The sequence below is a fragment of the Punica granatum genome, chromosome 7 (assembly GCF_007655135.1).
Source record: "Punica granatum isolate Tunisia-2019 chromosome 7, ASM765513v2, whole genome shotgun sequence".
Lineage (NCBI taxonomy): Eukaryota > Viridiplantae > Streptophyta > Magnoliopsida > Myrtales > Lythraceae > Punica > Punica granatum.
Genome location: NC_045133.1, coordinates 27,871,831 through 27,885,299, shown reverse-complemented (window position 1 = coordinate 27,885,299; position 13,469 = coordinate 27,871,831). Strand labels below are relative to the sequence as shown.

The window sequence follows — 13,469 nt, the reverse complement described above, 5'->3', positions numbered from 1 at the left end:
GACAAGACAAGATGATCGACAGTGACAGATGATCTTCTTTAGGGATGAAATTAGCTTTTGTCTAAGATTCAATTAAGGAAGGGATGGCCCAGAGAGAAGACTTTAAAGTGAGGAGGGCGACGGCTGATTCGTATATATACATGCATTGCTCCCTATTGTGTTCACGTGGGCTTTGGTCCTACTGATTTGATATTCGTATATATACGTTTTAAGTGAAAAAAAATGAATCGTTATCTATATTTCATAGGGTTTTTGAATGAAGATAATTTAATTTACATGACATTAAGTTTCCTAGCTAGATATTCTTTCAAGTGAAACTAGTTTAAATAAATACTGCGATTATTGCAGCAAGGATATGATAAAATATGGATACATATATGTAATACGTATATATCACGAGACACTCAACCATATATCATAGGTCAATGGCCAATCATACAATATAGAATATTAAAGGTAGCATATGCATGCTAAGCCTGATCAGTGAAGACTTATAGGGTTCTCAAGGTTATGCTTCTGTTAGCGCACTACTGACGGGTAACGCTTGAATATATACTCTCTCTCTCTTTTTTTTTTTTTTTGTTAAGAACCGACGTTATATTGCTAGATTTTTAAGAGTTCAGATATTGCATATAATAAGATATCGATATGGATATATAATTATGTGCATGTGTGTGGGGGCATGAACTTGTGACAGAATTTGACTAGGGATAGAAGATAATATAAACAAAATGATCAGTCATCTTCCCATTTCTTAAAATGGAAAATAAAGAGAAAGGGAAAATAGAAAAATCTGACACACACCATCCGTAGTTCTCAAATTGGAATTCACATTACAAAAACATTTGAGTCAGAGCTGGCCTGAGCTTTATAGTCTTAGGTTTTGTCATTCAACGCTCGGGATAACAGCCTCAGTGAGCTGTTTAGATCTATGTAAATAAAAATAAAAACACAGCGGGCTTTGCCCATTTAACCAATTTCGATCTTCCAGATTCAACACGAATAGAGGAGAAGGCCCGGATTCGATGTCAATATGATCCGATCCAGCCATTTATGATTTTAGTTTTAAGAGTTCGTCTGAATCCGTTCGACACTTAGATTAAGTACAGTGCTTAACCGGATCCACTGCTATTAAGCTTTATCCATATGCAGCAGAAGGGAACGACAGAGAATTTGGACCTAACCAAGGCCTTCTATGGCGAGAAAAATGGTGTTACGCAGTGGTGCAGATCCTCGACTATTAATCAAGAGGTTGTAGGTTCGATCTCGTGGTGGAATTACCCCTACTCCATAATTAATTACTAAAATCTTTATTTCCTTATAATAGGTTCATGATTCTTTTTTGTAATCGAAAATCAATGCCGGGCACTCCATTTTTTCTTAAATTATCAGCTACTAGTAATGCAGTTAACTTGTCATACAAATGAGACAAAGCAGGTGAGCCCACCTTGTTTATTGACAATGTATAAACCGGGATTAGCCTAATGAGAAATGGACCCTCCGCTAGCCTAATTATTCATTCATAGCGGCACGACTTTTTCTTTGAGAAACCAAGCAACGTCTCTGGTATGCTATTTAGCGACTGTACATGAAGGTTGTCATGTCCATGTTGGACCAATCGAGTCATTGCGGCCATTAACCAAGTCGCGCCTCGACAAAAGAGATCGTGATTACTTGTAGAGGGCCTAAGTACCTCCCTAATAGTAAGGAAAAAAAGGGCGATCAATCAGCCAATAACCTTTTTCCAGTTCGGGATGAATCTAATTGGAATGGTGAAAACCGTATTGGTCGCGAATAGAAAGTACTGATCCACGAAAGGAAGACTTAATATTCGCCATATTAAGAGCATTCGAAAAAGAATTGGCATTCTCCTTCTTCATGCTGGCTGACGTTATCTGTGGTGGTTGAAGCATCTCTGTTCATGCACTTGATCTGAAGTCTAAACCAAGCTTCACGTCAGGGACCATGAGACAACTTTAGATAGGTTCCAAATCAGGACAACTCATTCAAGTTCGTGAACTTGCCCAGTCAAACAATATTAATGCCCAGAACTCAAACATTATTATAAACATTAATAATACCATAAAATTATAATTATATTATCTCACAATTAATAATACCGTAAAATCATAATTATATTATCTCACTTATCCTCTCTGCTAGTCTGCTTGATTGACCATTAGTTTCATCATACCCAAAATAGACACAGCACGTCGCTCGATGGAGCATGAACCTAACCGGTGTTTGGGAGCGACGTATGTATCGCCATATCTTGAAGGATCACATGGGTCCGGAGATGTGGGGCCTGCCTCCTGTTGGACTGATTGGAGTTCTGCTCGACCATAGAGACAGGTGATGGGATCTCAAAAGGGACCTGTCCGATGGTTGTTATGCATCCTGTTGGAAGTATGAAACTATCTACAGCCCCTACAAGTGGATAATGAACAGGAAACCTCTGTTTTCCGAACTCTCAATCAAGCTTCCCAGATACTGAATGCACTCAAACAAAAAACCAGCACCCCGAACTTATATAAGCAAAAGTAAGACTTTACTTGAACCGAAAGGGCTTATGATCATCAATATTCTGTTTACAATTCCATAGGAGCCACCTTCTCCCGGACAAGACCTAACAAAATCCTACTTTGCTGTATTCAAAGGAGATAATATAAAACATTACCAGTTCAGGTTTCAGAGAGCACCTTAAGCCTAATCATTAAACTGATCAAATAAAAACAACCTTAATACCAGCACGTTATCAGGAATTAGTAGTCCCCAACCCTGTTCAGGAATTACTCTTCAGCTATAGTGGCCAGTGGTATTGCCACAAGGTCTTGATCACTCGTCAACAACATTGACGAGCTCGTACTCAATTAAAGAGAGATTGTTGTCCTCTTTAACAGTGAAATCTGCAGGATCCGTTGCCTCAACACGGCCCCACTTGTCAACTGCTAGCCTCATCGATCCCTTGAACATGTCAATCTTCGCATTACGGAGAATTACAGTTGCACCAGGCTGCATGAGATCAACTGGGCAGACAATAAGAACCATCAACAACAGAACAATATTGGACTTTTGCTGAACAAGTAGGATTTTACCAGCTTTAGCACAAGGAGTAATCTTGAATTTCCGGAAAGATCAGAAATATTAATTTACAGCTTTAGCATGTGAAGTCTCATAATTTACCAGACTGTAGGCTAATAAACTGTAATTAGCAGAAGAAATGACAATAATTAGCAAATTTCAAGATGGATATCAGTTTCATATTGCTATTTAGTCACATCAAGTATATAACCAAGAGCAAACCAATAAGAGATCCCCCAGTTCAGCAGTAGAGTCCAAACACGACATTTTAGGACTGAAAATGGATAATATCAGCAATAACAATTCAATAAGCCCTGCCCCGTTCTTTGCTTCAACAACTAAATGGGCCGCCAAATATTTGGATATAAAACTTCCACAACTAATATCATAATATATCACATAACCAAACTGACTTCAATAAACACAACACAAGAGGGTGTATTCTTTGCAAGCCCCTGATCTAGGCCAGCTAAGCTCATTCTTTTGAACACGATATCCTCTCCCTCATCCCCTGCCAAATATGCAGCTAAAAACTGCATTCACTAGACTGAGCGTAGAGGGTTCAGCTCGAGAGTCCAAGTTGCGTCATAAACAGAGCTATCAGAGGGGAAGCAATCTTGGAATTGTCACGAGGCTGTTCGCCCCGAAGTAGCCTTTTAACAGCTTGCAACCAAGAAATTTACTCTCACAACTGTCCCCAGTTCATATAAAGTATTTAGAATATCAGTACAACTTGGCTTAACAATTATTGATTCAGTAACTACTACTACCTGTAGGTATCATTTCAGTTTGCCACACTGGAAGAATTCTTTTACAAAGTTCACAAAATAACTAAAGAAAAAACTTCTCTTGCAGCTAAAACTGTAACCTTCAACCAAAAACGCCCGCTTCTTCTCTTTAAATGCTAAGATCAGTTCATACTTTCTTTGCAGCTGAATGCTAAATTATTGTCAGGCAGAAAATGAAGGAAACATCAGGGGAGCGTTTGAAAAACGTTGCTTCTTAACCATTCTCAATAAATTTGAGCTTAAAAAGAAAACTCTTTTAATAGTTTTCTAGTGACAGGACGATCAAAAAATCCATTTTTTAATAGTTTATTATTACACAAGATAAATTTTTAGATAATGCTTCGTGCACAAACTTTCTCATAGATTGATTAATAAATGAACTGAAAATATCGGTCCAATCCTCCCAATAAGAACCTTTGTTTTGAATAAGACAGAGGATATCAGACAACCGACACGGTCAAATTAGAGCTGACGGACGGACGGTCTGACAGGGAACGTTGCTATTACATCCCAAACAAGCACGCGGACACGGGGGATAAAAAGCAGATTTTTTTATTTTATTTTTTTGCATCGGAGACACTACATGGAACTGGAAGAGTGAGATACATCATAAATGGATAACCTTGATCGTTGCGGGCGGTGAAGACAATGGTGCCGGTCTCATCGCCGATGAGGCACTCGGCGATGCGAGTGTGGCGGAGGTGCTGCGACACGGATCGGCCCTTCTGGAGCACCGTGTTTGAGCTCAGAACCTTTGCTATCAAGGTGTGGCCGCTCGTCCCGGGCCGCAGCTGGTCCACCTTCGTGAACACCGGTTTCCTCAGCCCCGGTTTCTCGTTGCTTTGCGTTGGCTGCTGCTCCTGCTCCGACTGCGGAGGTGCCGTCTCCATTGGAACGGGGAAACCCTAATCTCTCAAACGATGGGAATCTCACGAGCTGATCTCTCTCTCTCTCTCTCTCTCTCTCTCTCTCTCTGGCTGTGTGATTTTCTTGATAAAATGAAAGTAGGAAGAAGAATAATCTTTGGGCTGCAGGCACCTAACCTACTGCCCTCTAGCTTTTTCTGTCGATTCCTCTTTTTTTTTTTCCCCAGAAAAATCAATATAATGTTAATAATGATAATGAACAATAATAATAATAGTATAAACGAATAGTAAAATAATTACAATACCCACACCATAATAAAATTATGCGTGAATATTTGTGTATTTCTATGTATCAAAGCATAATTTCTCGAGTCATTGGATTGTTGACTATAATAATTTCATGAAGAAAGTGTGGATTTTGTATTGGGGCAAAATTTAATTGATGGAAAATCAAAATGGCCTCCATCTCTATAGGCGAATTTCGAGCAACTAATTCTGTACCAGCCTATGCCCAAATCGACGCGTGTCCTCCCACTTAGGGCCATAATATGGCCTATTGGGTGTTCCTATCATCAATCATCAATTATTATGAAATTCATTCACTCACTCAATCACAAGGAATTCCAATAAAAATCGAGTCTAATAGAAAGAAAAAACAATATTTACTATTTTGTCAGTGATATAAATAAGAAAGAATTTAGCATCATTGATTGATCAGTCCATCTGACTACATCTCCCAGCAAACTCATTTAACAGACTCTAATATGTCTGATAAGAATCATTAGCAATACATAAACTGATTCCTTATGAGACTCGACCGGTCGCACCGAGCGGATAATGTATCCCAATAACGTGAAAAGCTCAGCAAACATACGCGAGAATGTAAATTATCATATGATTGTCAATCTATGTTGGCTCTGATATTATTTGTACACGAGTTCTCTCAGAGGAGGCCCCATCGGCCTTCACATTCTTTCCTTACAAGCAACTGGTAGTGCAAAAGTGCCAACCCCCACAAACTCGAAATGCATACAAAACGAGGAAAGAAGGCGGAGTAATCTAACATGCATTCGGGAGACTTTTATTTGGATTTGCAACAACAGTAAATGGAAGATAAGCATATGTGTTTTGCAGCCATGACCATTAGGCGTGGAGTGAACTTCGAGTAGTCTCTACGAGTAGGAAACGCGCAATCTCTGCATTTCCGGGCCAGCTACCATGTCTTCCCAAACAAGATCTGAAAGTGCCATGGTCAGTCCCCCCACCTTCCCTGTTATAGGAAGCAGACATGTTTGCTTAGCATATGAAAAAAAATTATCGCCCGAAACCACCTTTTTCTTTCTTGAACATGCAACAAACAGACCCATGAACAAACTTGCTTCGTATACGCAGCGTGATCCTCCCTATAAAAAGCAAATAGATACTTTTCACACTTTACGAAATGCAGGAGTTTGGAAACTGTGGACTCAGAAAACCTTCTCTGCAAAAGTATCGAGATTCAGCTATTATGAAAGGATCTGTTTTCGCAAAGTTAGATTCGAGTCAAGTGCATTGGTCTAATGATAAGGTTGTTTCTGCGTTGGTCCTGTTCACTAGCTCTAATCACAATAACCTCCTACTTGTAAAGCCGAGTTACCGTCTGATGAACCATCGCTAAGAATAGTAAATACACGCTTGGTGCAATGGAATGGGCATGGAATAAATTGAACAGAAGCTAGTGGCAAGGAGATATTTTTTACCATCTCCAATTGGTTGCCTGTCCCACTCAATGATTGGCAGCAAGGGAAGCGTGCTTCCGACATACATCATCTCTGCAGAGCGTTTTGCTTCCTCCGCCGCGAGATTTGCAGTCTTCACATCTTTCAGTATCCCCTTCTCGACCAACTTGGGGGCAAGCTGGAGAAGCCTCTTTGCTGTGCACCCGCTCAAGATCTTGTCGAACGAGGGCAATATCAACTCTTTATCTTGTGAAATAAACGCCACATTAACATTTGGCCCTTCTGCAATGTATCCCTCATCATCCACCCAGATGGAAGCAAAAGCTCCCTGATCTTCTGCCTCCATTTTCGACAAGACGTTCGGGAGGTAGTTCACACTCTTCATGGTGGCAAATTGGGGGGACTTCATCGGGATCGTGGAGGTTATCACTTTGACTCCTCCTTTGCACTGGGAAAAGTCCTCGTCAATCACAACTGCATAAAATGCAGAGGTGGGACAACCCGAGGGTGAGAGTAAGAAATCCCCAGGGCCTGGACTTAGCCAATATCGAAGAGTTCCTTTCGTGCACTGGGATGCTGCAGTGAGTTGTATGAGAATGCTTCGGAGGGTCGACTGGGGAAATGGAGAGGAAATCCTCGCTTTTGCCGCGGATCTTAAGAAGCGATCCAAGTGGACATCTAGCTCATAAAGGTAGCTGTAGTAAACAATATCGTGAGTAAAAGTGGGCTCAGAATTTATTCAGAGGAACCAAAGGCATCATACTGCATAGACTTAATAATCAGAGCTTACCCATCTAAAATTATAGCTGTATCGAACACACCATGTCCTCTATGGACCATATGATCATCTATGGGAATCACCATCATTGCTGGGTCGAGTATTATCCCACCAAAGACGCTCGAGTACATTGCAGGGTACGGCTTCTTCTTCACTGCACTCCACTTCTCATGCAGCTTCTCCAGCAGCTGATCGGGACAATAATTACAAGAAATGAATAATCCATGTGCTTCATGTTCAAAAGAGACAGTACTCAAAGCAAAGGTCGATCAGAAGGGAACAGATGATGATCCTCTTTATGGAAGTCGGACATGCCACCAAAACCCAAAGTCACTGCCATTGTAATATGAATTGAATGAAGTAATCCGTATCACTAGAAGAACTCCAAAATCAACTGGAATTTACTAAATCTTTCACAGTACACCCTCTACACTCCATTTCAGTCTTTCCCTGTTCACCCCCAAGAAATTCACTCCATTCACCTTCCTAGAAATCTGCCCTGTTCATAAGCCCCAGTTCCATCTTCGACTCGGGAAGCTTCTTAACAACTAAATTGCAAAACTTGATGCCACCTAAGCTAGATAAAACAATATTTCGATAATCATCGGGATAAATATACATCAAGGAAAGATTTTTCTGTAAACAATCGCAATAAAGTTCAAATTTGCTAATTCTTTCGAAGTGTACTCCATTCTCCTTCCTATAAATCTGGCCTGTTCATAACTCCGGGTCCCCTCCTCGATTGGGGAAGCTTCTTAACAACATATGAGCATAACTCGATACCATCAAAGCTAGATAAACCGGCATTTCGATAATCATCGGACAAATATATATCAAGGAAAGATTTTTCTATGAAAAATCCACATAAAATCCAGTGAAGACAATCAATGATAGAGAAAGGGAACTGAAGGCGGAAAGGATATATGGGTTTTTGAGTTCTCACCTCAGATGATGATGCAAAGACGTGGGCTTTGAACTCGCTGCCACTGTCAACCTCCATGGAACCTTCACAGACACACACGAATCGAGAAGTCAATCAATAACCGGTAGCACCGAACAGATCATCGGACTAATGAACAAACGCCCACAGCCAGAATGCAATCATCATCATCGGAAGAGCGAGCGAACGAGCAATCACCTGTTTTCGAGTCCATGGCTTCGCGGAAAGACCGATAAGGATGCAAATCAGAGGTTTGCTGGCAATGGAGGAGAGGAGAGTGGCTCTTGAGAGTAGATATATGGACGGGTGTGCATGCGTGTTTTTATGCTCTGCTTCATCTTCAGCGGATTCCATGTTTTTTTTTTCTTTTCGGTTATCGTTTTCCTCTTTGTCCTCAGTCTCACAGCACTCATCGCTGCTGCTCAAGTCTAACGCTCAAGACAGTATTGGGTGGGTAGTTGGGTGGGTAGGTGGGTGGGAGAGCTTAGCTCTTTGTTTTGTTCAATAATTTTTGTCTTTCACGAGCGTTCAAGGAAATGTTCCCCCCCTTTGAATGCAGATAAAGTCCCGACTACATCGAGCGCAGTTTGTCTAACTGTCAGTCCACTTCATGTTTGAAGATTGTTAATCTCAGCCTACGAGCAGCGGTCTCCCGTCACAACCTGGATCAATCGCCACGACGACCAAGAGCACAGCTCTTGATCGAAAAAGTCGGTTAATTAACCATCTGTACTTCATGGCACGTATGATTAGCACAAATGATTGGAAGAAGACCGGAGAAAAGACAATTTCAGACGGCATATGATTCTTATTCAGCTGTTCAACTAATTGATTTGCTTTTTTCAAATCGTCAACGGGAGGCCCCTTTTGTCTTTCCTCTGATGCAATATTTGCCCAGCACTCAAAAAGATGCTTGGAGATTGAGTATAGTAATGTACAGTGGGATCCATCAACCGGCTGTCCAGGCGAGCCAAGAAATCGACACGTAATTTGGAATTGAAACTGAATTATCGAACGGCAGTACTAAAAGTTCCCAGTTGTACATTTGTGTTGAGCTATATTCATATGCCATATTTAGGCAAATCTTATTCTAAAATCTGTACTGGACCCATAAGAGACTGTGGAAGAGTGACTTATAATCGTCTATGATCTCCAACAGTTACATGTTTCCAGTTTGCTTTGCATGCCTCAGGCAGAAGGACTTGATTCTCCCCATGCCCTCTTCCAGAGAAGATGAGTCAGCGGCGAAAGTTACTCGGATCCAATTCTTCAGTCCAACTGCAATTCCTGCAGAAATGACAGCGAAAGTTATGTCTGTACATAAATTCTAACATAAAAGTCATGACTAAGCCATTGATTTGATACCTGGAAGGATGATAACCAACTCTTCCTTCGCTAGCTTGAAGCAGAAATCTATGTCATCACTGATATCTTCCAGTAGAGAAAGGTTTAACTTAACCTGTACCATTCGAAATTTATGTAAGTTGCAGAAAACCATGGCTATCACTATCACTATGACTCATAGCCATAGATCCCCCTTTTCTTCTTACCATCATAGCCATAGATCCCCTTGGTTTTTGCGGACATGTCAAGCAAGGGATATCTTTTATCCTGCTGCAACAAATGTCCAAGCCATGCTCCAGAATACTGATTGTGTTCTCAAAGAAAGTCTCATCAGTTTGTTCAAGTATGCGAGGAACCGCTGCCTGATTGCCGGGGGGAAAAAAAACTGCTTTAAAGGTGAAATAATTATTTGATGTATATACCCGACTTAGGTAGCATGTAAGTTTGACAGCTAGCAATCAAATTGATAGGACAATTCAGGGATCGAACTCTTCGTTCATCAGATGAAGTCATGGGGTTTGCATTGAACCTGAATGAAAGTTGCAGGGCCTCCCAACGTGTCAAAATACTTCGTCATCCGCTCTACGACCTGAAGGAAGAATAAGGCCGGAGACTCAGCAAGATGCAGATAGCCATTTAGACTTCAGAGGCAGCTCTTTATTGAAGTTAGAGAAAAGGGGTTACAACCTTGGGCTTACGAAACAATCCAGAAGGATCGGTAGTCACGAGCCAGCCGAGTCTCCACCCAGGCACAATCCATCTCTTGGACAATGAGCCAAGAGTAAGAACAGGAGCTATCGAACCATATTTCCCCATCGGGACAAAAGGTGTATCCCCAAAAGCCAAGTGCCCATAAACTTCATCGGCAATTACCAGGGTTCTCAGCTTCTTCGCAGCCTCTGCGATCTGAATAAAGTCATTCATCAATGATTAACCCTCGGGCCCCCCAACTCTAGAATGTGGAAGGTGGATAATTTATCAGAAAAAGCTTCTACTTAAAGTTGTATGTTGAGCACTACACTAACCATCTTCAGGTGCTGCTCAGAGTAGACATTCCCACACGGGTTTCCCGGGTTAATGATCACTATAGCGACAGTGTTGTGATCAGCTAAGGATTCTATGCCATCAAGATCAACCTCCCAGCCTCTTTCTGGGAGGAGATCAAAGTGCCGAACTTCAAGGTGTCTAAAAGAGGCGGACAGATTGTAGATTGGGAATCCTGGCCTTGGGAGCAGTATATTCGCACCCGGGCGAGCAAGAAGTGACAGTACCACATCTATAGCTTGTGTGCAACCTGAAGTGATGAAGACATCGTCCGGTGATAGCTTGTACGGAAGATCGTTGGATAGATATTCTGCAATCGCCCTGAATGATGCAGCATATAAGATTCATATCAATGATTATCAACAAAATCACCTAACCTTTTTATGTCATCTGCTGGATGAATATTTAACTGCGCTTGGAACAATTAATACCAAATTCTGGATGAATTGCTTCAGAGCTCTGAAGCCAAATAAAAGTTTCAATGTTCTCGTGATTGTTAATTGAATTCACTAGTACCAAAAGTCGAATTCAAATCAATTCCTGAAAAGGCTCGTCATTTGCAGTCGGAATCCCGGGTTTGTCCCTAATGCCATCATTAGCAGCAGCCAAACATGCTAATATCATCAATATTTGAATCCCGTGAAATCAAGAAGCATATCATATAATATATGCCGAGAAAAAATTCTCAGCTTGTCCATTTAATCATTCCTGTTTTTCATAAACACCTAACAGACTAACAATCTGCATTGGGATACCGCCTCCGCCTCGATATTATCCTTCCGAATCCCGGCTCTGCCATCGTATAACTAGCAGCATTCAATCGAACGAACAGCAGTAAAACTCGACAAGCAAATAATTCAATGATTGAGAAGGAAACATGCATGATTCATGGATGAGGAAGTTGGGATATTTTAACCTTCTTGCCTGAGGAAGGCCAACAGTGGGGGAGTACCCATTGAACCTGTCGGACTGAAGAGTCTCCACCACGGCTTGTGGGGCCACATCAGGGGGCTGGAAGCAAGAGTACGCAGAAGGGTCCCCCATCCCCAGTGAAATCACCCGCTTCTTCCTCTCCCCATCACCATCTCCTTCCTCAATGCTCTCCATTATCAGGCTCAGGATCCCCTTAATGGTAATTCTAGAAGTCACCTCCCCTTCACTGCCCACAAGCCCATTCTCCATCCTCTTCTTGCTCTCGTTTCCTAGGGACTTTCAGCCACTGGGTTCTGTGAGTTGCGGAGGAAGAAGAAGAAGAGGAGGGCAAGGACATGCAGGCCAGGCCACACGTTGGTACTTGAAGGAGCTCAATCCCACTGCATGGAATGGAAATGGAAAGCCAATTATGGTATTATTAAGGCTGCGTTTGAATTGTTAGTGTGATTTTAGAATCATGATTTTGATTTTGATTTTGATTTTGATTGTGAAAAAATGCAAATGAGATAGTATTATAAATTTGACTTGGGAAATGTGTATTTTTGTTGTGTAGTGTATTGAGTTAAAATCAAAATCGTGATTCTAAAATCGATCCAACAATTCAAACGGGCTAAAGTTCCGGCTGTACTGACTATATTAATCACCCGAAATTTTTTTTCTTTGTTTTGCCCTATTGTTTTATTTTACCATTTAAAGACAGAAGGCTCGCAGGAGCAGGAGCAGAGGTTCTTCCAGTCCCATCCCGGATTATAATATTTGAATTAATCGACAGAGCAACCTCTGCCATAATAATTCTTTAAAAAAAAACCATGAATTTTTTAAGATAGAAAATATGCTGCAAAATATTCTGAAAATGCGGAATAAGGTAATGTATCACGGAAAGAAAAATCACGAAGGAGGAAGTAAAATGAAGGCGCTTTTACTGAGATGAGAAATTTGTTTATACTGAGAGAGAAACTGATGCTGCCACCGACGTTTGCATCTTGGCGGCTACCGAAACCCAGCTAATGTCATCCCGGTGAAAGACAGGCTGCCTGTCGCTAGTCCGGTTCGATTTTGAGGCACGCTATAAGGAATAGCCAAATATCTCGCCAATTTTGGTGAGTTTCGGCCCCTTTCGTTTTGAAAAAAAAACGAATACAAAATATTCGATGAACTTACTTCTCTTTAAATCGATCTTTCCCGCCGAGAATACATGTACTTCTCTTGTTTTTTGAGTATTTATCGATCTCAAAATAGTTCTCGCGGATTAAATACATGCTGTTGAATTAAGCTGCAATTAAATTTGCACGTCTCGAGACACTTCAATAGCAGAGTAATGATTCTTCTGATTTTATGAAATAGATGTAAATTCTTCCATGTTGGGTAACTGTCATTCAAACGTATCATTGTAGCATTACATGATGGGACGAATAGGGCGATGATACGACAAAACAGCTTCCTTGAAAAATTGAAAGTCTCGTTTGTCCTATTAAAACAAAATTAGAGGCGTGCCTTACATAAGATATCATGCAGCGAACCGTTTTCCTTTAAAAATTCAAGCAATCGTGTTCAAATCTTATCCGTGGATTACTTTGCATTTAGTTTTCAAACAGACTCAGCGATTTCTTATAATTAATATATATATATATATATATATATAAAAGCGACCGAGACAATTCTCCAATTTTGCTGCTCCACCATAGATTTTGAAATCTAATGTGTTTACTTATCTAGAATGAATGATAGCTTTTTAGGAAAAGAGATTTTTCTAATTTTCCAAATTCAAAACAATTTAAAGAAGTATTTTTAATAAATTTTCAATTTTCATCTCTTTGATTGAAGGCTTTTTTTGGCAATTATTTTTTCCTTCTTAATTATATCAATTCTCTTCCACTTGATTAGAAAATTTCCAATTGTTATTAGATATCGAATATAAGTTTAACAATTCTCAATTTTGAGTTTGCAAATATGATTTTTCAATTTTTTTAGAAGAAT

The 13,469-nt window shown here is 40.5% G+C and overlaps 3 protein-coding genes across 3 annotated transcripts; all 3 read right to left on the bottom strand.

Moving 5' to 3' along the window:
* Positions 1-2,526: 2,526 nt before the first annotated feature.
* On the bottom strand, positions 2,527-4,930 carry LOC116213027 (uncharacterized protein At4g28440-like). The gene is made up of 2 exons (XM_031547830.1): positions 4,492-4,930; positions 2,527-3,026 (listed from the first exon to the last, which is right to left on the bottom strand). The coding sequence occupies exons 1-2, from the start codon at positions 4,757-4,759 to the stop codon at positions 2,836-2,838; spliced, it is 459 nt and encodes a 152-aa protein (XP_031403690.1). The 5' UTR covers positions 4,760-4,930; the 3' UTR covers positions 2,527-2,835.
* A 676-nt stretch (positions 4,931-5,606) lies between these two features.
* LOC116213026 (D-amino-acid transaminase, chloroplastic-like) lies at positions 5,607-8,585 on the bottom strand. The gene is made up of 5 exons (XM_031547829.1): positions 8,370-8,585; positions 8,175-8,236; positions 7,244-7,419; positions 6,475-7,148; positions 5,607-6,005 (listed from the first exon to the last, which is right to left on the bottom strand). The coding sequence occupies exons 1-5, from the start codon at positions 8,383-8,385 to the stop codon at positions 5,908-5,910; spliced, it is 1,026 nt and encodes a 341-aa protein (XP_031403689.1). The 5' UTR covers positions 8,386-8,585; the 3' UTR covers positions 5,607-5,907.
* Positions 8,586-9,139: 554 nt separating this feature from the next.
* On the bottom strand, positions 9,140-11,886 carry LOC116213025 (probable aminotransferase TAT2). The gene is made up of 7 exons (XM_031547828.1): positions 11,476-11,886; positions 10,541-10,880; positions 10,203-10,421; positions 10,045-10,104; positions 9,722-9,877; positions 9,537-9,630; positions 9,140-9,458 (listed from the first exon to the last, which is right to left on the bottom strand). The coding sequence occupies exons 1-7, from the start codon at positions 11,739-11,741 to the stop codon at positions 9,331-9,333; spliced, it is 1,263 nt and encodes a 420-aa protein (XP_031403688.1). The 5' UTR covers positions 11,742-11,886; the 3' UTR covers positions 9,140-9,330.
* Positions 11,887-13,469: the final 1,583 nt, after the last annotated feature.